At 43.3% G+C, this 22,929-nt stretch overlaps 1 protein-coding gene across 3 annotated transcripts in view; it reads left to right on the top strand.

Moving 5' to 3' along the window:
• Nucleotides 1-13,238: 13,238 nt before the first annotated feature.
• RNF150 (ring finger protein 150) overlaps nucleotides 13,239-22,929 on the top strand; it is a 290,525-nt gene continuing 280,834 nt past the window's right edge. For 2 of the 3 annotated variants that reach the window (XM_027599127.1, XM_027599126.2), the window contains exon 1: nucleotides 13,239-13,768. In XM_027599127.1, coding sequence (XP_027454928.1) covers nucleotides 13,285-13,768 — 484 coding nt within the window. In that variant the 5' untranslated portion in view covers nucleotides 13,239-13,284. The remainder of the gene's footprint in view (nucleotides 13,769-22,929) is intronic. The other variant, XM_027599125.2, reaches the window with a different exon arrangement.

Here is a 22,929-nt window from a genome sequence, read left to right as displayed (position 1 = left end):
AGGCAGCTTGTCAGGGGGGCCAGGGTAGAATAGAATAAAGACTATTTCCAAGGGGCATCATTTTCCTGGACTAGCACTCCAGGATTCTCTCTTCCCCCTTTCTCTGACCAGTGAGATGGGAAATAAAAATTAGTATTGTTCAATCCACCCTTTCCTCCCCACTCTCTGGAATCTGCCTACAGAGAGGGTGTGCTCTGAGCCTCTCTGTCAGCCATGCTATGAGCCTCAGTGAGGCAGAGGCTGCACTGCAGGGATGTTCCATTGTTCTTCAGGGATGAGCCTCCTTAATTCCGGGAGGAAATCTTAGCAGGCCCACTTGCCTGAGATCTCATTATATTGGCCAAGACCGCTATGTTTTCACCAAAATCCATTTCTTCTACCTTTTGGACGTAGACTAAATTCCCAATGTTCCCGGTCCTCCTCAGTGTTAGGTCAGGCCACATGACTAAGGCAACCCAATGTGAGCTGAACTGATGTGTGCCCCTTCCACTAATGGCTCATAAAAACTCCTGTGTAATCTTTCACACTCTCTCTTCCCAGTCTATTGGCTAGATATATAGAGTCTTCAGAAAAATGCTCCAAATCCCTAGGGGATGCTGGACCCACATGACAGAAGATTGCTGAATGACCATATGGGGAAGCGCCCCTACCAAACAGGAACATCCTTATTGGATTTCACATGAGCAAGAAACAAACTTCTATTGTATTAAGCTATTAAGATTTTAAGATTGGTTTGTTGACAAAACAGCATTACTTATAACAAATACAGTCACATTCTCTAAAGAGATTTTACCAGTAATAAAGCTAATATATTGCCTCCACCCGTCTGAATCCTAATCTACCTCTCAATTTGTTCTAATCTTGGGAGTAGAAAGTGGGTGTTATTTATAGATTCCTTAAACCTCCAACAGATTGTATAGTTCTCTTGATGCAGGTAAGAAACTTGCCTTGTGTGAAATACAGGACCTATAGAATGGATGCCAACAGGGCTATTTGGTAAGTTTCGTATCTAAAAATGCTCCAAGTTTTGCAACTTTGAAAGGAGCTGTGTGCAGTCTCATCCCAAATGTTGATATTTTTACCCTTGAATTACATGCTCAACAAGTTTTTCTGTGAACCAGATCACTGGTAATTACAGTTGTTATATATCATTCCTAGGGACTCCCAGCAGGCAGTTCCTCATTCAGAAATGAGAAAATGGCCTAACCTATACTTTAAGGATGTTGATTCATATTATGTGATCATACTCACAAGCTGACCCCTTCTCCTAAACAACAAAATTAAAATTCTCTGACTGACATGGTGAACATTTTTTAATTAGGCAAACAATTATTCTTTCATGATCATATAATAATAGAGGTGAGAATAAAAAGTGTTGAAGAAGGTTTCAATCTCTACAAGGAATGTTTCACCTGCAGACGTTTTCCTCCCCAGGAAAATAGAGTCAAAGGCTCTATTATTAAGATTCACGGTGTGATGTGAATTGAAAGTTGCTCTGACTCCGTCAAGTGGACCAACCCTGTTTGTGACTCATTAAATGTGTATCCCTAAGTAATACAAAGTAGTAAATCCAATTCTTGGTTAGAACACGTCCTCTTCCCGAATCCTAGAAAGATTTAACCAGTAAAGTTAAGTTCTTCTTTCTGATGTATCAGGAAAAGGGACCAGCAAGAGGCTGGTTCTGTCCCAATGCGCAGTAGGTGGGAGGCAGCTGGACAATGAAAATGTCTGAACCCCAGGCAGCTCATGGTGGCTGCTACATCCGTCCTGACACAATGATACCCTGGGACACAACCTGACTCCTCAGAATCTCCACAAGATATGAAAATTGGGAACTTGATCCATGGTAGAACCTGAGCATTGGATCTCCCATAATATACAGGCATCCAAATAGGCCTTGACCCACGAGAGACTTTATTTTGGGTGAAGAGATGATATGATTTCTGTCTTTCCTTTTTTTGTCTATATACCAGATAATGAGGTTTTCTTTTTCTTGTTGTAATACCCGGTTTTAAAGATTATTCAATTTAGTGTAGCCATGCCAAATATAGCAAGAGTTGAAATAGGCTGTAAATCATTGGCCAGCTCACAGAAGTTATTCTGTGATAAATGGTCAACTATACTATTCACAAGAACACACACACTCGTATTAATGGGAAATGATTTTAGCCATATAGTCTGTTGAGTTCCTTTATTTTAAAATTGTCTTTGTAGGACGCCTGCGTGGCTCAGTTGGTTAAGCAACTGCCTTCGGCTCAGGTCATGATCCTGGAGTCCCGGAATCGAGTCCCGCATTGGGCTCCCTGCTCAGCAGGGAGTCTGCTTCTCCCTCTGACCCTCCTCCCTCTCGTGCTCTCTGTCTCTCATTCTCTCTCTCTCAAATAAATAAATAAAATCTTAAAAAAAACAAATAAAAAATAAAATTGTCTTTGTAATAGCTTTATGTTTCTCTATTGCCTGCCTCATATTAAGCTAGACTTCATAATATTATACACTTTGCATATTTTTCTTAGTTTCACCTTATTCGTTTTAAATGAAAATATTTCTAACTGAAATTGTATTTATTGCTTCACAGGCCACTGTTTACTTTCTTTTTGTCACCTTAATAGTATTTCATAAACTATTTAAATTCCATACAGTTTTATTTGTCACTTAAAAACTGATACAACACACCTAACTTAGGTAAAGTTTAGGAAATTATTTAGCTAATTATGAACACTGACCAGTGTGGGAGTTGAGGTGTAACAGTTATTACCCATTATTATTTTAAATCCTCACTTTTCTTTTTTCTTTCTTTCTTTTTTTTTTAATTATCCAAATTACCCATGGTTCTCAGCCTGGGTTGCTTTTAAAATTACCATCATCAGAGCCCCACCTCAGGTCAACTGAATCCAAATTTCTGTAGCTATTATACAAAAACAAAAGCAAAACAAAAAACCTTCCTAGGTGATTCCAGGGTGTAGCCAGGGTTGAGAATATTGATTTACTCCAGGGGTTGCGTTCTGGACCTAAATGAGGTGATTTGAATGCCCTCTTTCCCGCAGCCATCATCACCAAGAAATCTGAGGATGTGAATTGAGAATTAAAAATTAAGGGTAAAGTCAGTCAAAGTCTGAAAATTTTACACTCTTACTAGGTATGATCAAATTTCTATATCCGAATTTAAATTTTTAAAAATCACCAAGACCACTCCTACAGTTGGTGAGAAAGTTAGATATGCACCAAAAAAACACACATATATATGTGTATGAATGTATATTTTTATTTTCCATCTAGTAGTAAGTCCTTGCCAACTATTTGCTTTAATAGCACAGGAATAGTTCCCACTATAGTTCATTACACCCTTAGGATCCTCATTTAATGCCTCATAAGCAGAAGTAATAGCAGAAGTAATAGTAAGTTATAGCAGTTAGCAGTTAATATTTACTTTGTGTCTAAGGACAAATTGTCTTTATTTTTTTTTAAATAAACAAAAAACTTCTTAATCCAATGTTTCCTTTTATGCCCTATTAGGAAATTTTGACTCAACTTAGCACTCAAGAACAGTAATTAAGCCAGTGCCTAGTCCAGAAAAACAATAGGTATAGATTTATGAAATCAAATATAATAAAAAGTAAGCCAATTAAAAGAGAAAACTAAAACAATTAAAAGGAGTAGAAAGAAAAGTGTAACCAACACAAGAATATTTTAATTCCTGCTCTTGGGTGCTAAATTTAGTGAGATTCGCGATAATAAAGGATAATAATAGATATGAGTGGGAATTCTCCTTAACTCCTGTCACCCCAGGGCTCTCCATGGTGTAATGGGATGAACTGGCTGGATATGCTAGGTATCGCCTTTCTCAAAGTTTCATTCCCATCCTACTCAAAGAGGAAAGCATGTCCAAAGACAGGAGGTCTGTTCTTCTGTCAAGAGTATTGAATAGCTAGAAATTCCAAGTTTGTTCTTGGGATCCATTAGGAGACATTAACAGAGTCAAGCCTAAAAGCAACAATAACAGGAAAGGAAATACATGCTTGTATGTGACCTGATTGAGAGAATCATGAAATTCACAGCAACTGACACCCTCATTTTACAGAAGACAAAAGAGAATCGGGAGGGGCTGTCTCGGCTCCCATGTTAGTCACTGGCAGCACTGTGGCAAGAATTCAGCCTGGATGACTTAGATGACAACTAGCAGAGAGCCTGGCTGATGGGGCAAAACACACAAATGTTATTTTCTATCTCTTGTTCCTACTCAGTGACCTTACCATGCGGTGAGAGAATTAGTCAGTGGAAATATATTAATGCTGTAGTCTTGGGACGGGTCCGTGTGACTACAGCTCAATGGATGTTTAGGAATTAGTATCAAAAGGCAAGTATGCCCAAATGAGTGATTCGTAGTCCTGCAGTCTTGACCTACATAGCAAATTAGGCATGGAGCTGGGATTAAAACCCTGACACCTGTGCCCTTAAGGCCTGAGGCCTTCTCCCCCAATTGTGCTGATAGCTATTCACCCGCCCCATGGCAATGGGCTTCATCCTAAAAGGGAAACTATAAAAGCATCCTTCCAAATGGCAGCCAAATGGTAAGGACAGGAAAGGGTCTGGATTCTCTCCCCTTTGAGAATTCTAACAAAGTATAGTTGAAAGCTGCTTGTGTCTAACAGCTGTTATGGTCAGTCAGCATGCAATCCTCTGAGTGTCTTGGCCTGTAGATACATCCTCTCCCATCCCAGCTTTCTGGTGAAAGAGGATAAAATGATCTTTAAAAGCATGGAGAAGAAAAGAATCCAGTTTTTTAAAATGTCCCCAATGAAACATAATCACTTAGAAAAAAAAAAAACAACAACGAATAATCATATGAAAAAAATAATATGAAAAAGTAAAAAGAAACAGATGTATTGTGGTGGAAAAGTTTTCTGTTGGTTTTGGCTGAAGTTCCAAGTGAATTTTTCTAGGCTGACTTTCCATTTCTAGTCACTCAAAACATTTCATGCCATAAAATTGTTTGGAAAGGTTCTGGTTAATGAGAAGGATAAAGAAGCCCAAATTAAAAGTCAAAATTGTATCAAAGACTGAACTAAGAGGAGCTCATTTGATAATTCAAAGGAGCAAAAAAAAAAAAAAGTTATTTTTAGCAAAGTATGCAATTGTTCTGAAATTTGAGAAATTGGTAAGGGAACAAAGAACCAAAAAAAGAATATTGTTACTTTTCTGCACACTCTCTAAGAAAACTTTCTATAACCTTCCATTTCCATCTGTAGCTAGCATTTGCAGCAGAAGTTGGGGCGGGGGTGGGATGGGGTCGGTGGGGGTGGGGCACTTGGGTGGCTCAATCAATGGAGCCTCCAACTCTTGGTTTGGCTCAGGTGGTAATCTCCAGGTCCTTCAATAGAGCCCCTAGTCTGGCTTGTGCTCAGTGCAGAGTCTGCTTGTCCATCTCCCTCTGCTCTTCCCCATGCTAGCACGCTCAATCTGTCTCTCACTCTAAGATAGATAGATAGATAGATAGATAGATAGATAGATAGATAGATAGATAGATAGATCGATCGGTCAGTCAGTCAGTCAGTCAGTCAGTCAGTCAGTCAGTCAGTCAGTCAGTAAATTACGGGGATTGTTGGATGCCGGAAGTTCTTCCGCTCTGCCTGTGTAGCCAGTACTTGGCTACAGAGAAGCAGGACAACCCCCCACCAGTGGCATGGTAAATTGCCTATGGATGGAGGTAAAAGTGAACACAGCCTGACTCAGTGAACAAAGAAATTAACCAGAGGTGAAAGAAGTGGAATTATAAGATGGAGTCAAGTTAATGAACAAGATGGTGAATACCTAAGGCAAAGAGGATATCAATGTGGTAGTATTTCGCTCTTAAGCCCAGAGCCTGGAGACAGACTTCTGGTGATCAAATCCCCACTCCTGCAGTTCCTAGCTGCATGTCCTCAGGCAGGTTACTCTGCTTCTTTGAGTTTCTGTTTCCTCATTTATGTAATGCGACCTATGATACCTACCTCATAAAGTCATCCAAGAATTAAACAAGACCAGCTATGTAAAGTGCTTAGAAGAAATAGTGCCTGCATATATATTAAGTGCTCAAAAGTTGCAACTCTTGGGGCACCTGGGTGGCTCAGTCGGTTAGGCATCTGACTTGATTTCGACTGAGGTCATGATCTCAGGGTTGTTAGATAGAGCCCTGGGGTTGGGCTCTGCTGGGTGTGGAGCCTGCTTAAGATTCTCTCTCTCCCTCTCCCTCTCCCTCTGCCCTTCCCCGCCCTCTAAAAAACAGAAAGTTGAAACTCTTCATTACTATTTATTATTCAACACATGTATTGATGCTTACTATATCATTAGACATTTTAGCAGATGCTTGGAATATAAGCAGGACTAGTCCCAGTCCTCAGTAATCTCTGCTAAATGTGATACAGAATCAACGTGGTTCAATTTTCCCTGCATTTTGTCATTTCCGTGTAGAATTCTTTTTGCTCTCACTGAATCCTTCTTATATATCCGGTTAAAAGCTACTGCATTCTACTTTCACAGTCCCCTTGAATGATAACGTCTGTCCCAAAAAAACAGATTCTGAACTCCTTGAAAGAGGTCCTCTACCTCTTAGCATCCAGCACAGGAACTAACACAAGTTAGGTGACCGCATACACATAAATGAATAAACTGACTGTCTCTAAATTTTTCTGGACACTAAATTTTCTAGATTCTCTTCCCTCCTATTCTTCTTGTCCTGACCTGTCTTTGGAGTCTCTCTCACTCTTCTGTGTGCCCAACATTCGTTGCCCTGGAGAATCTTCCAACAGTCCTGGGAGGAGGTGTAATCACTCCAGGTGCAAAGAGAAAACTGTGTCTCAGCAAGGTGGAATCAGCCCCGCGGGCAGGACTGAGGCTTTAATCCTGGTTCGCCTGGCATCAAAGCCCTCATTCCTCCAAGCCAGCGCATTGTGCTTCCTCTCCAAACAAATATGGAAGATGGGCAAGAGGAAAATATCTTTAGGACAGACCATATGAAACTAAATACCATAGGCTGTTTCTCCATAGGAAATCAATTAAAAAAAATAATGCCAGTCCTTACACATACGGGCCTGCGCATCCCTTATTGTATTTTGAGGATTCTTCCCCCTTCACAGTCATGTTTTGAAGGATTTCCCTTCCTGTCAGTCATGGGGATAGTTATTTAGGAACTCACTGTGAAAAAAGGACCTATGCTGAAAAATTAAATGGGCATCGATTTTTAAAAATTACAATCAATGTAAAATGAAAAATACAATATAGATCAAACCCTGTATATTGAAACTTCTCCACATTACACTCTATTAGATCATTAAAATATGTACATGTAGGAGGAATTGTATTTAAAATGTTTACATTCATTTTTTAAAAGTCTGCAGGAGAGGGGCACCCAGCTGGCTCAGTTGTTAGAGCATGTAACTCTTAATCTCGGGGTTGTGACTTTGAGTCCTGCATTGGGTGTGGAGATTACTTAAAACAAGTTTTTTTGTTTTTTTTTTAAGTCTATGGTGGAATTCCTTTTGAACAAGCAGTGCCCATTAATGGCAAGATGCAAAAGCAGTGTCGAGGCAGAGAGCTCCATAAGGAAAGTCCTATTGGCTGACATTTGGAGAAACGGGGCTCTGGCATTCTCTCCTGGGGTTGCTCTTTGTTTCTGACTCAGACACATGCATGTTTCATGCATTTAAGTCAGATCTATCTCTACCCTTTATGAAAACAAGAATATCTTCCTCCACTAAAGAGCCCTGGAGAAACTTATAAATTCTATTTGGCCTGGGCTGCTTGGCTGGTGGAGAGAGTCCCCCTTCCAGTTGGGACTCACCACTAAGCTGTCTTCTGGTGATATTTCAAAACTTAGGGAGCTCACTTTACTCCAGGACATGGGATATCAAGGGAGGCCAACCTTTAGAAAAGCAGTTTAGCCATCCTGCATGTGTCAATAACTTGAAAACCGTTCATGTGCTTTGATCCAGCCATCTTCCTTCTGGGAGTCTGTGCTGAAGCGAATTATACGAAATTGCCATTCGGATATCTCTAGGCACCTCGAACCTCCTATTCAAAACTCTTGATTCTGACCTCAACCAGCTCCTCTGACTTTTCTCATCTCAGAAAATGACAACTCCATTCTGCCAGTTGCTTTGGCTCCAAACTTTAGAGTCCTTCTGAAATCCTCTCTTTTATTCACACTGTATTTATTTTGTTTTTATTTTTTTAAGATTTATTTATTTGAGAGAAGGGGGCAGGTGCAGAGGGGGAGAGAGAGAGAGAATCCCAAGTGGACCCCCCACTGAACGTGGAGCCCAATGCAGGGCTCCATCCCATGACCCCAAGATCATGACCTGAGCAGAAATCAAGAATCAGACACTTAACCGACTCAGCCACCTAGACGCCCTATCAGCCTACATTTTAAATGCACTAGAGAATACTGTTTATTCCATCTTCAAAATATATTAAGGATCTAATCACTTTTCCCCTTGTTGACTGCCACCTTTCTAGCACAGGTCACAATCTGCTGCGTCCTGAATTATTATTATTAACGCCTGCTTGTTCTCTTTGCTCTCATTCTTGCACCAATACAGCCAGAATAAACCTCTTAAAATATGTCAGACTATGTCATTTCCCTGCTCAAAACTCTCCAAAGGCTTTTCCTCCCACTCAGAATAAAATCCAAGGTGTTCTTACCTTGGACTCCAAGACGGTATGATGGGCCACCTGGCTCTCTGGGCTTTTTTCTCTTTCTCTCGCTCCTCTCCAACCTTAGTGGTCTCCTTGCTCTTCTTCGAGCACAGCAAATACAGTCTCACCTCAGGGCCGTTGTATTCATGCTTCCCTCTTCCAGGTACAACCAGTCCCCCAAATATACACACAGATCCCATACTGGGAGGATTCTATACAAAGGCCATGGAATCAAAGCCACTGACCTTGATGTAAAATAGCACCTTAGATGAAATAGGGCACCCTTTCTCACTCTGCCATTTTCTTCACTAGCACTTGTTATTACTTGATGTGATCTAAAACATAAAAGAATGTGTTTCTTCCAGCCCAGAATGTAAACTCCACAAGAGCAAAATCCTTACCTGCCCTATTCCCTAGCGGACATCCAGCTCAGTGGGTCAAGTACTGCTCCTGGAAAGGAAGAGAACCATTAGCACAGAACTGGAAACAGATTTATTAACCACTCCCCCCTCCAAAGTCGACTTCTGACTTTTTATTTTATCATGAATTGGGTTCCAGCTTCTCTGCAATAGTGGAAACCAAGATCTTATAGACAAATTATCATCACTTTTTATTTGAACCATGTAAGAGCAAGTTGCAGACAGAATGCTTCATCACTTCTTGATACTTCAGAGCATATCCTCCCACAAGAACCTTCTTCTCAAATCGGAGGGAGAGACGAACCATGAGAGACTATGGACTCTGAGAAACAAACTGAGGGTTCTAGAGGGGAGGGGGGTGGGGGGATGGGTTAGCCTGGTGATGGGTATTAAAGAGGGCACGTTCTGCATGGAGCACTGGGTGTTATATGCAAACCATGAATCATGGAACACTACATCAAAAACTAATGATGTGTAATGTATGGTGATTAACATAACAATAAAAAATTTAGAGAAAAAATAAAGAATGTGCATTTAAGCGCAAAAAAAAAAAAAAAAAAGAACCTTATTCTCATAGCTACAATATACACATTCAAACCAGGTAACCAGCACTGGGAAGACATTACCATCCAATCCACAGATTGCATTCAATTTTGGCCAACTGTTATATTTTTCCGTTCTGGTCCAGGAGCCAAACTAGGATCATTTGTTGCATTGAATTGTCATGGCTCTTGAGTCTCCTTCGATTTGGATTGATTAGTTCTTCTGTCTTTCTGTCTCTCACGAGCTTAAGAGTTTTAAAGAATACAAACCTTTCATTTTATAGATTGCCTCTCACCTTGGGTCTACCCAGTGTTTCCCCATGTCCAGATTTGGGCCAGGCATTCTTGGCAAGAAATGTCACAGAGATGATGCCGTGTTCTTGTCAGCACATCACATGAGGCATGTGATGTGACTCACTCCACTACCGGTGATGCTCATCTTGTTCCCCTGGTCAATTGGGTGTCTTCCAGGGTTCTCTTCAATACATCCACTATTTCCCCCCTTGTAATCAATAAGCATTTTCAGGAGGTACTTCAAGACCAGGCCAACTGTACATCCTGCTGTACATCAAACATCCACCCACCAGCCTTAGCATCCACTGACTCCTGACTGAATTAATCAACACTGCTGAATAGTGACTTTCTATTTTCATCGATCTTATTAGTTCAAATTCTGCCATCAGGAAGAGCTGTCCCTTCTCCATTTATTTATTCTATCACTATTTCATTTATATTAGCTCAGAGTCATGGATTCCTGTTTTAGCCAACAGGTTGTAATCAGTTACTATCATTATTTATTTTTACACTCGAATTGTTCCAGTTTGGTCAGTGGGAGCTCCATCCAGCTGGCTCATGTGTCCTTTTGGCATGTTGGCCATAATGCTTTGAGTACCGTGCTATAAAAGATTCCAAGCTTACTGTGGATTTTCCCTGGTTTCTTTTACTGGAGGATGGGACTTAGAAACCAAGAACTTTTTGCCACTTGATGTGTCCATTGTTTCCAGCCTCTGAATAAAAAGAGTATGGTATATATGTGTGTGTGATTTCACACCCATTTTTAAACTAATCCAACACCTCTGGAGTTCTTCAGAGCTTTCTTTCTTTCCATATTTGTAAATTTTTTCCAACACTAAGAAACCTAGCTCCCATTATATTCAATATTTTACTTATTTGCCCAATGTCCCTGTAATTAATCAATTCCCAGCCAGGATGCTGCCTCCTCGACCCGGTCATTTCTTTAACCTCTAACTTTTCTAAGAGAAAGAAAGGATAAGCGGTAGTCATGCATTATTTTTAAAAAAGATTTTACTTACTTATTTGAAAGAGATAGAGAGCACAAGCGGGGGTAGGGGCACAGGGAGAGGGACAAGCAGACTCCCTGCTGAGCAGGGACCCCCCCCCCCCGGCCCCGCCGACATGGGGCTCGACCCCAGGATCATGACCTGAGCTGAAGGCAGATGCTTAACCAACTGAACCACCCAGGCACCCGGGTAATCATACATTCTTAATGACACAGATTCCCCAAGTGTTGTGGCTGGAGAAAAATTGCTAAGAGATAGAGAGGTTTGGGGAACCACCTTCATTTGCTAAGGCATCTGTACAGAACCTAGCTAGGAGTTTTCAGCCAATGGACTCTTCCCTCAGATCTCTGGTGATTCAGGGACCAACAGCCAGGCAGTCTCCATGTCTGCCTCTTTGGCATGAGGTACTATAAAAAGCACTGTCCCAATTGCCTAGAAGCCTATTTTCTAAAATGAGTAAGTTAGGAAAACACACAAAACCAGCACATCAAATACCATAGAGACGAATTCTTCTAAGCAGTTCTTCCTGTGCCTGCTTCTAATCTGGGTATAGCTGGGGCTCCTCGCTCTCCCCCAAACAGCCACCAGCTGCTTGCACTGCTGCTGGAAAAAGAGAGGTTGTGCTGGGGGGCTGTCATTAACAGAAAGCTGCAAACATATTAAGGTCTTAGGGAAAAGGTGGACTTTTGTTCATCATTGAGTCCTGGGTTCTCTGAAAGACTGACAGGTGGGAAGTTCAATGTGAGTGATTGAGAACCATCACTCGAATTATCTTAAGAGATTTTATAGGGCAGGTATCTCAAGCCAAGGGAACAGTGCGTGTAAAGTATAACAAGCATGCAAACCTTTAAATGGTAAGGGACTGTGCTGTCAGTTTGAAGAACACTACTTGAAGGGGCTGTACTCTCTGACTAGTTTGATCTCTATCTACCCGGAGAACACACTATAAACCATAATACAAAGAAACCTCCCTTGCCTGTTGACACTACCAGTCATGACAACCGGAATAAACACAGTGGAGAAATAGCTCCCTCGGTTTCTTTTCTTATATGGAAACACCATTTTGTAAGAAAACAAATGTCACACGTTTGCTTCCAGATGGGAGGAAAGAAACCCATACCTATACTCCCTCAAACAGAGTGGTCCCTAGGCCAGTAGCATGGGCATCATCTGGGACCTTGTTAGGTATGTTCTGGAGCCCTAACCCAGATGTAGCAGAAATTCTGTGGCAGGGCCCATCAGTCTGAGCTTTAACATCCCCCGCTCCACGTGATGCTTATACACACTTAAATTTGATCGTCACTGCCCTAGATACTCCAGGTGTGGTGTTGGAAGGCCCTCGCTACCAATTTGCCACAGCCTTTGGCCCTAGGGTGGGTAATTAGGGAGCTCACTGCAGTTCTCCTGCACAGGATAAGGTTGTTTACGAGAGGCACGCTCGTTTCGCTATATTTAAGGCGAAGGAAGTTGTTCCTGCACGCATAGGTCTAGGGGTCGCTTCCCCTTTTGCCCCCCCCCCCCCCCGACCTGGACCAAGTCCGAGACGGGGTTGAATTTGAGACCCGCCAGGTGTCGCTGTCGCCCATCAAGAAAGGCCGAGAGAGCGTGGCAAGCGGAGCCCAGAATCTTTGACATCACACTAAGCTCCTCCTTGCACGCACACATTATACACACACACAAACATATACGGACATACACAGACTTCGTACTCCCCTCTGGCCGCTCTCTCCCTCGGGCCCCGAGCCGTCCCCTCCTCCGGCAAGTGTGTCCCTGGTGCGGCCATCCGGCGAAGAGAGGAGCGCAGCGTCCCCAGCGCGAGGGAGCCCGCGCGCCGCAGAAGCTGCCGCCTCGCCAGCAGCCGGATCCGCTCGCCGAAGCGCCCGGCGGCGGCGGCGGCGGCGGCGGCGGCCGGGACACCCTCGGCGGCACCCCCGGCTTTGAGCAGCCGCGCCCGCCCCCGCCGGGGCCAGAGCGCGCGGAGCCGCCACCCCGAACGCTCCTGGGGCCCCTGCCACCCCTATGAGAGAAGCAGAAGCCGCGCCAAGGAGCCGGACACTCGGCCGCTGGACTCCTCCGCAAGCCCAAGCGCCTCCTCCGCCCGCGCCCCTCCAGGGCCGCTGAAGCGAAATGCAACCGCCACGCTCCAGCTGAAAGGGGAAGGGGCCGGCGCCATCCCCTCGCTCGGAATCCGGCCCCCGCGGCGACTGCGCGTCCCGGCCGCGGGCCCGCGGGTCCCCGGAGTGAACGGGAGGAGAAGGAGAAGCCGCCGGCCCGGGGTTGGCCGGGGCTGGGGAGGAGGGACGGGGTGGGGGGAGGGCGCGGGGGGCGGGAAGGGGGCCCCGGCGGATAAAGATGGCAAGGTCTCTCATCCAAGCGTGCCGCAGTCTGGCTCTCTCAACATGGCTGCTTTCCTTTTGTTTCGTGCATCTGCTCTGCCTGGACTTCACCGTGGCTGAGAAGGAGGAATGGTACACCGCCTTCGTGAACATCACCTACGCGGAGCCCGCGCCGGACCCCGGGCCCGGAGTGGCGGGCGGCGGCGGCACCGAGCTGCACACCGAGAAGACTGAGTGCGGGCGCTACGGGGAGCACTCGCCCAAGCAGGACGCCCGCGGGGAGGTGGTCATGGCCAGCTCGGCCCACGACCGCCTAGCCTGCGACCCCAACACCAAGTTCGCCGCCCCGGCCCACGGCAAGAACTGGATAGCCCTCATCCCCAAGGGCAACTGCACGTACAGGGATAAGATCCGGAACGCGTTCCTCCAGAACGCCTCTGCGGTGGTCATCTTCAACGTGGGCTCCAACACCAACGAGACTATCACCATGTCCCATGCAGGTAAGCGCCCCGGCCGGGTGCGCGGCGGGCGCGGGAGAGGGGGAGCCCCAAGGGATGTAGGCGCCGAGAAGGATCCAGCGCCTGCCTCCTAGCTCCTTTCTGGGAAGTCTGCGCGGAAGACGCGTCTCTGTTCTCTGGACCTATTAAGTTTTGCTTCGCGTTACTTCGGGGGGTTTACAAAGCAGGGGAAAGGGGGGTACCAGAGTGTGTGTTCCGATTAGCGTAGCGCCGCCGCGACGTGGGTTCGCCGAGGTGGGCCAACTTTTCCGAGGAGGATCTGGAAGGTGAAGTTTGGGAGCAGGGCTCGTATATTGCGTATTTATTGACCGGCTCCGCACCTGTTTGGAACCGGTACATCTGATAGCTCAGCACTAGTGTGTGCATCAGGTACACTCCTGATGCAGGCGTTTGTGTGTCAGGAGGCGGGTAGGGTTACTGGTGCTGGCGGCTCACCACCGCTAACTTGCTCCTTCAAGTCAGGTTTCAGCCCTTCGTGGGAGATTAAAAGCCTTGCTCGCCCCCCCTCCCCCGCTGGCTTGACGCACGTCGTAAATAATAAAAGTCCTGTGCTCTGTCATTCGGAGAAGATGACATGCAGGCACGATGGTAAATAATCCTCCACCAGCCAAAAAGATCATGGTGGCCATAAAGTTATGCCTACTTTTCCAGTATTGCGTTATCCTTTGCCTAATTGGGAGATTATGCTGAAGGCTTTCTTTTTGGCGAGAATGAGGCGACTTCAGCGTAGAAAGAATAAGCTTTTCTTAATGGTTGAGGGGTGCCAGGGCTAGAAATACATTACTGCCCTGAAACTCATATTATCCGTAGGCCTGACATACCACTGCTTTCGCGGTAGAAATAAAACAAAAAAACCTATCCAGGCTTCTCAGCATAACCAGCTACTTTCAGCAGACAGGCCTCCTTGAGTTGGGCCCTCCTTCCCCAGAGGGGTTCCTGGGTTGAGGCTGTGGCATCCATAAGGGGGCGGAGGGGGGGGGGGTGGAGAGAAATGACAGATGCATTTTCTTACCGGAGTTGCCTGATCAAAAATGTCATTTTCTTTAAAAGCTAGGTTTTAATAAACAGTGATGCTACTGAAATGAAACACCAAGCTTTGGCTGTATTGTTGGGGGGTGCATTCTTCGGGACAAGTTTTCCTTCTGAGAGCTGTTATCACCTGTTAATGAGGTATAGCATTGGTCTGCCTCTGGTAATCAACACCAGCTGCCTTCAACAAGGAACCTGTCAAGCTTAACACAAACAGGTGAAATGGGGAAAGTTCAGTGCTTTTAACACATAGGCCAGAAAAATGCAGTCCCTTAATTAAGAGAGGCAGTTCACTTAGAAAAGCTATGATACAGCATTTAGGAGCACTTGATATATTTTCTTGGAGCTCAGCAGTTTTGTAGGGGAAAAGATTGTACCCCAACATTGAGTCCTAGGAGCACTACTTAAACTTTGATATTCAAGGATTTGGAGGACTATGGAGGAGGACTTTAGGTCATGTAAAGTATCTTTAAACATTTAATATCTAAACTCTGACCTGAGGGGTTGTGAAGGGTTTTTTTGGTTCTGTAAATTCCAAGAGGATTGTTGGCTAATTTGCAGGATTCCTTAAATGTTTCTCTGTGCATATGCGTGAAATGTTAAACCTGGCTTCTTTGAACAGAAAGGCATCACTTGTTCCTGTCTAAAAAGGTTCTCCAGAACTGCCAACACATTGGATCAATTAATGACTTGCCTGTTCTTAAAAAAAGCTGTAGGCTGATTTTCCATACAAATGATGCTTAAGACAGAGTGGGAGTAAACAGTTTGGTAATAGTTTGAAAGTTAAAAGCTAAAAAATGTAAATGAAATTCTCTATTCTGTTTCCGAAAATGTGTTAACGTGGTGTCAGCTAATGGCCAGGAAACTTCCATATTATCATTTGACATATTGCCCCCTTAGGACTCTGTATTCACTTTAGAGTTTGCATTGATTTCTGCTACAGGCTCATTATTAAGGAGATCCATGACTGGGTACCTTGGCAGACCCTTCACTTCTAAATATTTCTTCCAAATTTCAAACACTGAGATCCCAGCACTGATCTCACTGTTCATGTCTTACCCTCAGCTCCAGAACTTAAAGGCTCTACTTTTTCTAGTTAAGTCCGATTTCTAAATTCATCTTAGGAAATGGTGTATATTTTGGGCTCAAATCCATATTCTTATTTTGTGAACATGGGGTGCAACATGCCAGAGGATCCTTACATTTGTAAACTTTTAGAGTCTCCAAAAAGCTAACTAATATCAGCCTTTGCCTGTTTTTCTTGTTTTTAAATCTCACCTCTCTAAATCCTTTATTTTTGGAACTGAGAGCTTTCAGGTGAGTACGTCAGAATTTAGTTATGTAACCCATCGTATAATATCTATGCATTTGGGGTGATATGACCCCAACACACCCACCACCTTGAAATTCAGTTAAACAAATCGGTTCCCCTTCCCCTTTCCATATAGACTTTCTGATTTTTTTTTTTTTCTTGCTGAAATGATTTTGGGTTTCTACCACTTCTGCAATTACAGTCTCTCATTCACAAAGACACGGATTCTCCTGGAGTACACTAGTAGTTTTACTTGGTAACCAGTTTTTAAAAATCTTTTAAAAAATGACTGCTTTATGGAGAGAGAATTCACAAGTCACACACTTAAGTATGCAAATTAACGGCTCTTACTATACTGAGAATTGTACAACCCTCACCACTAATTCCAAAAAGAAACCCTCTGTGCCTTAGCGGTTACTCCTCATTCCTCCCCAACCCCCTAGCTCTAGGCAATGACTAATCTACTTTCTGCATATTTGCCTATTCTGGATACTTCATTTACAGATGGTTTCCTGAGTTAGAGTTATGATGGTTTGACTTTATGATGGTGGAAAAGTGATACATATAAAGTAGAAAACTGTACTTGGGATTTTGATTTTTGATCTTTTCCTGGACTAGCAATATGCAGCTTGATCCTCTGTAATGCCCGGCAGCCGCAGCCCCCTGAAGCTCCCAGCCACTCAGGAGGATAAACAACTGATACACTTAACAACCATTCTTTACCCACATAGCCATTCTGTTTTACGTTCAGTGCAGCATTCAGTAAATTACATGAGATCTTCGGGGCGCCTGGGTGGCTCAGTCGTTAAGCGTCTTCCTTGGGCTCAGGTCATAATCCCAGGGTCCTGGGATCGACCCCCGCATCGGGCTCCCTGTTTGACGGGAAGCCTGCTTCTCCGTCTTCCACTCCCCCTGCTTGTGTCCCCTCTCTTGCTGTGTCTCTGTCAAATAAATAAAAATCTTAAAAAAAAAAATGAGATCTTCAATACGTTATTATAGAATAGGCTTTGCGTTAGATGATTTTGCCCAACTGTGGACCAATTGTTCTGAACGTGTTTAAGGGAGGCTAGTCTGAGCTATGATCATAGGTTAGGTGTACTAAGTGCATTTTCAACTTATAATGGGTTTATAGGGATGTAACGCCATTGTAAGCTGAGGAAGATCTATAAATGGAACCATGTAATATGCGGTTTTATGTGACCTTGCTTCTTTCACTATCAGTGCTATAGCATGTATCCCTACCGCATTCCTTTTTGTTGCAAATATTTTGTACGGGTATACCACATTTCATTTATTCATCAATTAATAGGCATCTAGGTAACTTCCGCTTTTTATGAATAATACTCTGCTACGAACGTTTGTGTCCAAGTTTGTGTGTGGACATGTCTCGGTTATATACATAGAAGTGGAATGTCTGGGTCCTTTCACAACCTTTTGAGGAACTGCCTGATTGTTTTCCAAAGCAACTGCATCATTTCACACTCCCACCAGCACTATATGGGGGTTCCATTTTCTCTATATCCTCATTAACACTTATATTTTTTACTTTGGCCAAACTGTTTAAGAGTGGTATCTTCATTGTGGTTTTAAGCTGCATTTCCCTGGGGACTAGTAGTTTTTAACATACTCTTGATTTTCTTTTTTTCCGCTTTTCATTTTGCTCCTTTTCTCCTTGCTAGCTAGCCATCACTTGTCTTTTCCTGGACTTTGAGCTCATACATTTTTTTGTCTGACCAGAAGAGAGATTAATAGAGAAAAATCTACCCCTTCCAGTTAAAGCACCTGGACTACAGATTTTACATGTCCCCTATAAAAGGATATGGGGAAGTGCCGGCTTTGTGCTTTAGAGAGCCTCTGCCTAAGTTTTCCTTGAGTAAAAGCTACGTGGGAATGTTGCTTCTGCCAGTGAGAGTCCCAGAAGTGAACTGTCAGGGGCAAGGTAAAGGCCCTGAGACCCTACTTATCTCCTCGGAGCTGGTCAGATGCCTGTGAACTTTCTTAGGATACAGTCTGAGGAAAGTCCTATCAGAAATCTGTAGTGGCAATTTTGGGAAGTGGTTAATTAGTGTAACCTCTAGAGCCACCCGCTTGGGTTTGTGTCCTTGCTCTCCTGCTTTCTTACTGTGTATCTTTTTTTAAAGATTTTATTCATTTGACAAAGCACACATGCCCAAGCAGGGGGAGGGAGAGGGGCAAAGGGAGAGGGAGAAACAGGCTCCTGGCTGAGCAGGGAGCCTGCTGCGGGGCTGGATCTCGAGACACTGGGATCGTGACCTGAGCCCAAGGCAGACACTTAAACGACTGAGCCACCCTGGTGCCCCTCTCACTGTCCTTTCAGCAAGTGACTGCACACCTCAGGGGCTTCAGTTTCCCTCTACCTTGGTTGGTATGGTAATTAAATGAGTCAGTGCATGTACAGTAGCCGGCACCTAGCAGTCAATAAATGTAACCCTTATAAGCATTGTACACAGTGGTACACAGAGCCTTAAACTGGATCATCAGACCCTTAGGGTGCACTGAGGCCCTGGGAAAGGTCGCTTTATTTCCCCTCTCCTGCTTTGAAGACCAGAGCGGTAGTGTTAATTTCTGTTTGTGGCTTCTGTGATTTGAGCCCGGGTATTCCGGCTCCCTCTGAAGGGTGGTGAACATTTGAGGATTCTCCTGTTGTGTATGTGCTTTTTCTCTTGGCTTAAATTGAAGTCTCCTAGCAGGGACCTGCATGATATACATGGTAGATCTGAGTGTGTGGAGACAGTTTGTGACTGGATTGTGACATTGAAGGATACATTTTTTTTTAAAGAAGGTATTTGCTCTCTTTGTCTATTGCTAGTGTATAGTGAAAGGGAAATGAGAAGACTAAATGTCTAGCTGAATGGAAGAACTTTTGAGGGACTTGGTCCCTAATAGTCCTTAGAGATGACAGAAGGGAAGAGATGGTTGAATTGTTTAGAGAATAAGCTCAGCTTGGTGAGGAGGAGCCCAGGATGGAGGAGTGTATCCTTTGTCTATTAGGACTTGACCAAGGTTGGAGGAGAAAACAGGAAGCTTATTGACACTTTCTTGTTTTGGTGGGTGCTAAGAGTTTATGGGTTCATGCTACATTTGTTGCCGCTATTTTAATTTCTAAAGTCTACCTTTGCCTTAACCCTTATAAAGGAACTAGCTGCTATAATTTTTTTTCAGGACTCCTACCTTTCTAGGACATGTGTGGTTTTGCTTTAATTAGTATGTTTATATTAACACTCTTCTTTAGCATATTGTAGTTCTCTCTCTGGGAAGTAATAATGTTGGCCGTGGAGTGTTTACCCTGTCAGGCGTATTGTAAGCACCTTATGCGTATTAGCTCATTTAATTATCCCAGCAACACTCAGGTGGGTACTGTTATCCCCGTTTCACAGACCAAGGAACTGAAGCCTGGACAGGAGAGGTGCCCTGTGGGTGGCAAGTGGTGGAACCAGGCTTGCAAACCTGAGTAGTGTATCTCTAGAGCCTTTGCTTATAACTACTGCTTCATATTCTCACAACTTGGAAGGATGCTATAAAAACTAGACGTGGGCTGTGATGACTTAATGGATAACAGGAAGTTAGCTAAAGCTGCTGTTTAGTTCAGAATACTTTAACAAGTCTATAGGCTGGTTGCACTGTTGACTCACAGGCTGCATTTTTGTGCTGGAAGAGATGGGGCCTCATGTTTAGGGCTCTCTGCCTTCAGGCATGCCTCTGATTAACTGGCTTTGGGTCAGTCACTTTTTCTATTCTGGATCTCCATTTTCTCTCTCTATAAAAGGTTTGGGTTAGTTGATCACTAAGAGTTGTTTGAACTCCATAATTTATTCCTTATACATTCAGAAATCAAGATAGTTCTACTAAAATTCAGATTTCTGGCTCTACTTCATCACAAAAAGTGACGACAGGGACCTGTGTCCCACATGGCAGCAGCCGTCTGGAGCAGAACAGTGGCTAGCCGTTGATATGGGCAGTGTGCTCTTCAGTTGGCCCTAGTCCCTATCACTTCTGGCCTGTGCCACTCCTTTATGCCCCTGCCTCAACCCCAAAGCCAGTGTATTTGGGTCCTCCGCTTTACGGAGTCAAACCAGGGTTAGTGAAGAGAAGTTCTAGAAAGCAGACTTCTTTTAGTAAAGGGAAATGTTCACAGGGATAGAACTGTATGAGGGGGAGAGGCTTCCTGGGGTAGATGAAGCTTTCTCGTGTTCAGATTGAAATTGAACGGGGTTGTTGTGGAATTGCTGAATGTAGGAGTCGTGCACAGGGTTCCATTGGCTGATACCTTAAGGGTCTTCTGAAGCCTGAGCACCCGTGATTTTCTATCATTTGGATATTTAAGAAACACTTAAGAGCCTCAGTTTCCACTTTGCTTTTCTGTATGTGTCTTAAGAGGAAAATATCATTTACGCTTGTTCTTAACCTCCCAGGCCAAACAATCTCACCCTCCGCACTTAGTGTTTATGTACTTATTTTTGTGGCACGGAACTGCTTCTTCACCTGTCTCTCTAATGGCAGACAGACCTCCGATAGCCAGGAATTCCAGACTCTGTTATTAAAAGCCATAATGCAGTGTCAGTATTAGATAACATTCCTGGCAGTGTAACTTAATATGGCCTGGGCATTTCAAGAAACCGTATGCCTTGTTTACTCAGTTCGGGTCATAGAAATACATGTCTGGGGGATTTGGAAGAATCCTGTCTACCTTCCAATCTTCAGTAAGCATTCCATCCTCCTCTCTCCTGCTGGCTCTGTTCTTAAAGATCCCCAGGCTTCTCAAAAAGGAAGGAATTTTATGACTAGGAAATCTGGAAAGATTTAGAAAGAACCTGGGACTTTAGAACTTCTAGTTTCTCAAAAAGGAGCGATTGTGCTTCTTGATGCAACATTAATTTGTCTAGAAACCAGGCTCCATTTTTGAAAAGGAGCATAACCATTATCGTTGCATTTCTGGACATAAAACTTAGTATATAAAGAATTTAATATTTTAACAGCCCCTGAAAGTCTTCGGCTTATCCCTAGAGGAGATGCTCCATGTTGTATACACTCTAGAGGCCATCTTCCCTTACTGCTGAGTGAGGTGATGCAGGAATTCCCTGTATTTGATTATGTAAATTGAGAGATGGTAAATTTGAGTTAAAATGGAACTCAAATCCTATTCAGAATATCTCCACTTTTGAGGATTTTGCTGGTAATATAAAAGCCTGAGAGGGGGAAAAAAAAAAAAAAAGCCGCCTTGTGCCGCATGATTGTTCTTTATGAAGCTGCAATTACAGTGGTTTTGTCCCATGGAAACCTTGTCTATAGGTATAATGTCATCTTTTATTTTAAACTCTATAAAGGATTAATCCCTTGGCAGTTTAACTTAAGAGAAGTGTGTTTTACAGATTGAGATAAAATTGTTTCTAGTTCTTTTTTCTATATGAGAGGAAAGTTCTTTTACTTCAAAAGCATTGGTAATAAATTGATTCTGTAAGTATCTTAAAAATTTTTCTTTAATATATGTGTAGAAACACTTTTCAGTAGAAATAATCATTTGTCATAAAATTAAAGCTTATGCATAGATTGTCAGCCTTTTTTGTATGAAGTATATGTTCATGCATTTAATAAAGGTTAAAGATTAGAAATAATTTTGTGTTAAATGTATGGCTCATTCATGTCCTTTCCAGGTCAAAATCTATAATTAGTACATATTTTAGGTAAGATCCAAGCAATGTTTTGTTTTTTAACCAATTCAACCTCTCCATAGTTTTTTTTTTACATAGTTCACTAAAACACTATTGAAAAGGCAAAGATTGGACATTTTTCTAAGTGTTGACCTGCACAAATCCCTTTTTTTTTTTCCCCCTACAATTTTTCTCTTTTCTGGTCCTCACTTTCCACAGAAGGTATTCTTCAGGCTGTTCTGTAGCTGTGAACTGACTAAACCTCCATCAGGAATGTGATTTCAAATGTCCCAAAGAACAGTGGAACAGGAAAGAGGTTTTCCCCTTTATTTACCAGAAATATGTGTGAACTATGTAAAAAGCTGCTTGAAATGCTCTTCGTCCCAGATACCCACAGGACTGGCTGCCTCTGTCAGGTCCCTTCTCTAAAGTGAGTGACCTCACCACTAAGGCACTCCCCAGCTCCTCTATTTAAAATAGCAGCATCCCTCCCCCACTCACTATCCCCAGCACTCCCAACCCCTCCCCTGCTTCATTTTACTTCTCATTAACGTGTTTTCTTGTCTGTCTTCCCCCGCCCCCATATAAGAGCCACAAGAAACAGGCTTTAGACACTTTTTGTTCATCATAAAATTCCCAAAGCCTAGGAGTCCCTAGTGCATGGAAAGTGCTCAGGAAATATTAAGATCTGTTAAATAACCGGGAGACTAGAAAGAGGCCAAGTTAATATGTTTCTAATGTCATGAAAAAATATTCTGTGACACTAAAATTTTTCTTAGCTTTTGACTTACATAAGTGAAGTCAGGGAGATTCTAATTAGAGTCTCCTGTTAAAATGTTTATTCCCCCTGTAGAATGTGGCAGGAAGTAAGTGCCTGGTTCATTCATGTCCTTGGTCTGAAGCGAAAAAGACATAAGCAGAAGGGTATCAAAAACAAGTTGTAACCAAATAGAGTTCTGGACGTGTTTATTGTCTTGCTGCTTTAGAAAATATATATTTTTCTCGTTTTAAATGAGAGAGACATGCTTTATAGAAAAACTTAAGGGGCACCTGGGTGGCTCAGTTGTTGAGCGTCTGCCTTCAGCTCAGGTCATGATCTCGGGGTCCTGGGATCGAGCCCTGCGTTGGGCTCC

This window comes from Zalophus californianus, chromosome 2, assembly GCF_009762305.2.
Source record: "Zalophus californianus isolate mZalCal1 chromosome 2, mZalCal1.pri.v2, whole genome shotgun sequence".
In the NCBI taxonomy this organism is placed as follows: domain Eukaryota; kingdom Metazoa; phylum Chordata; class Mammalia; order Carnivora; family Otariidae; genus Zalophus; species Zalophus californianus.
Note: the sequence above shows the minus strand (reverse complement) of the source record. Positions and strands in the feature narration are given on the sequence as shown.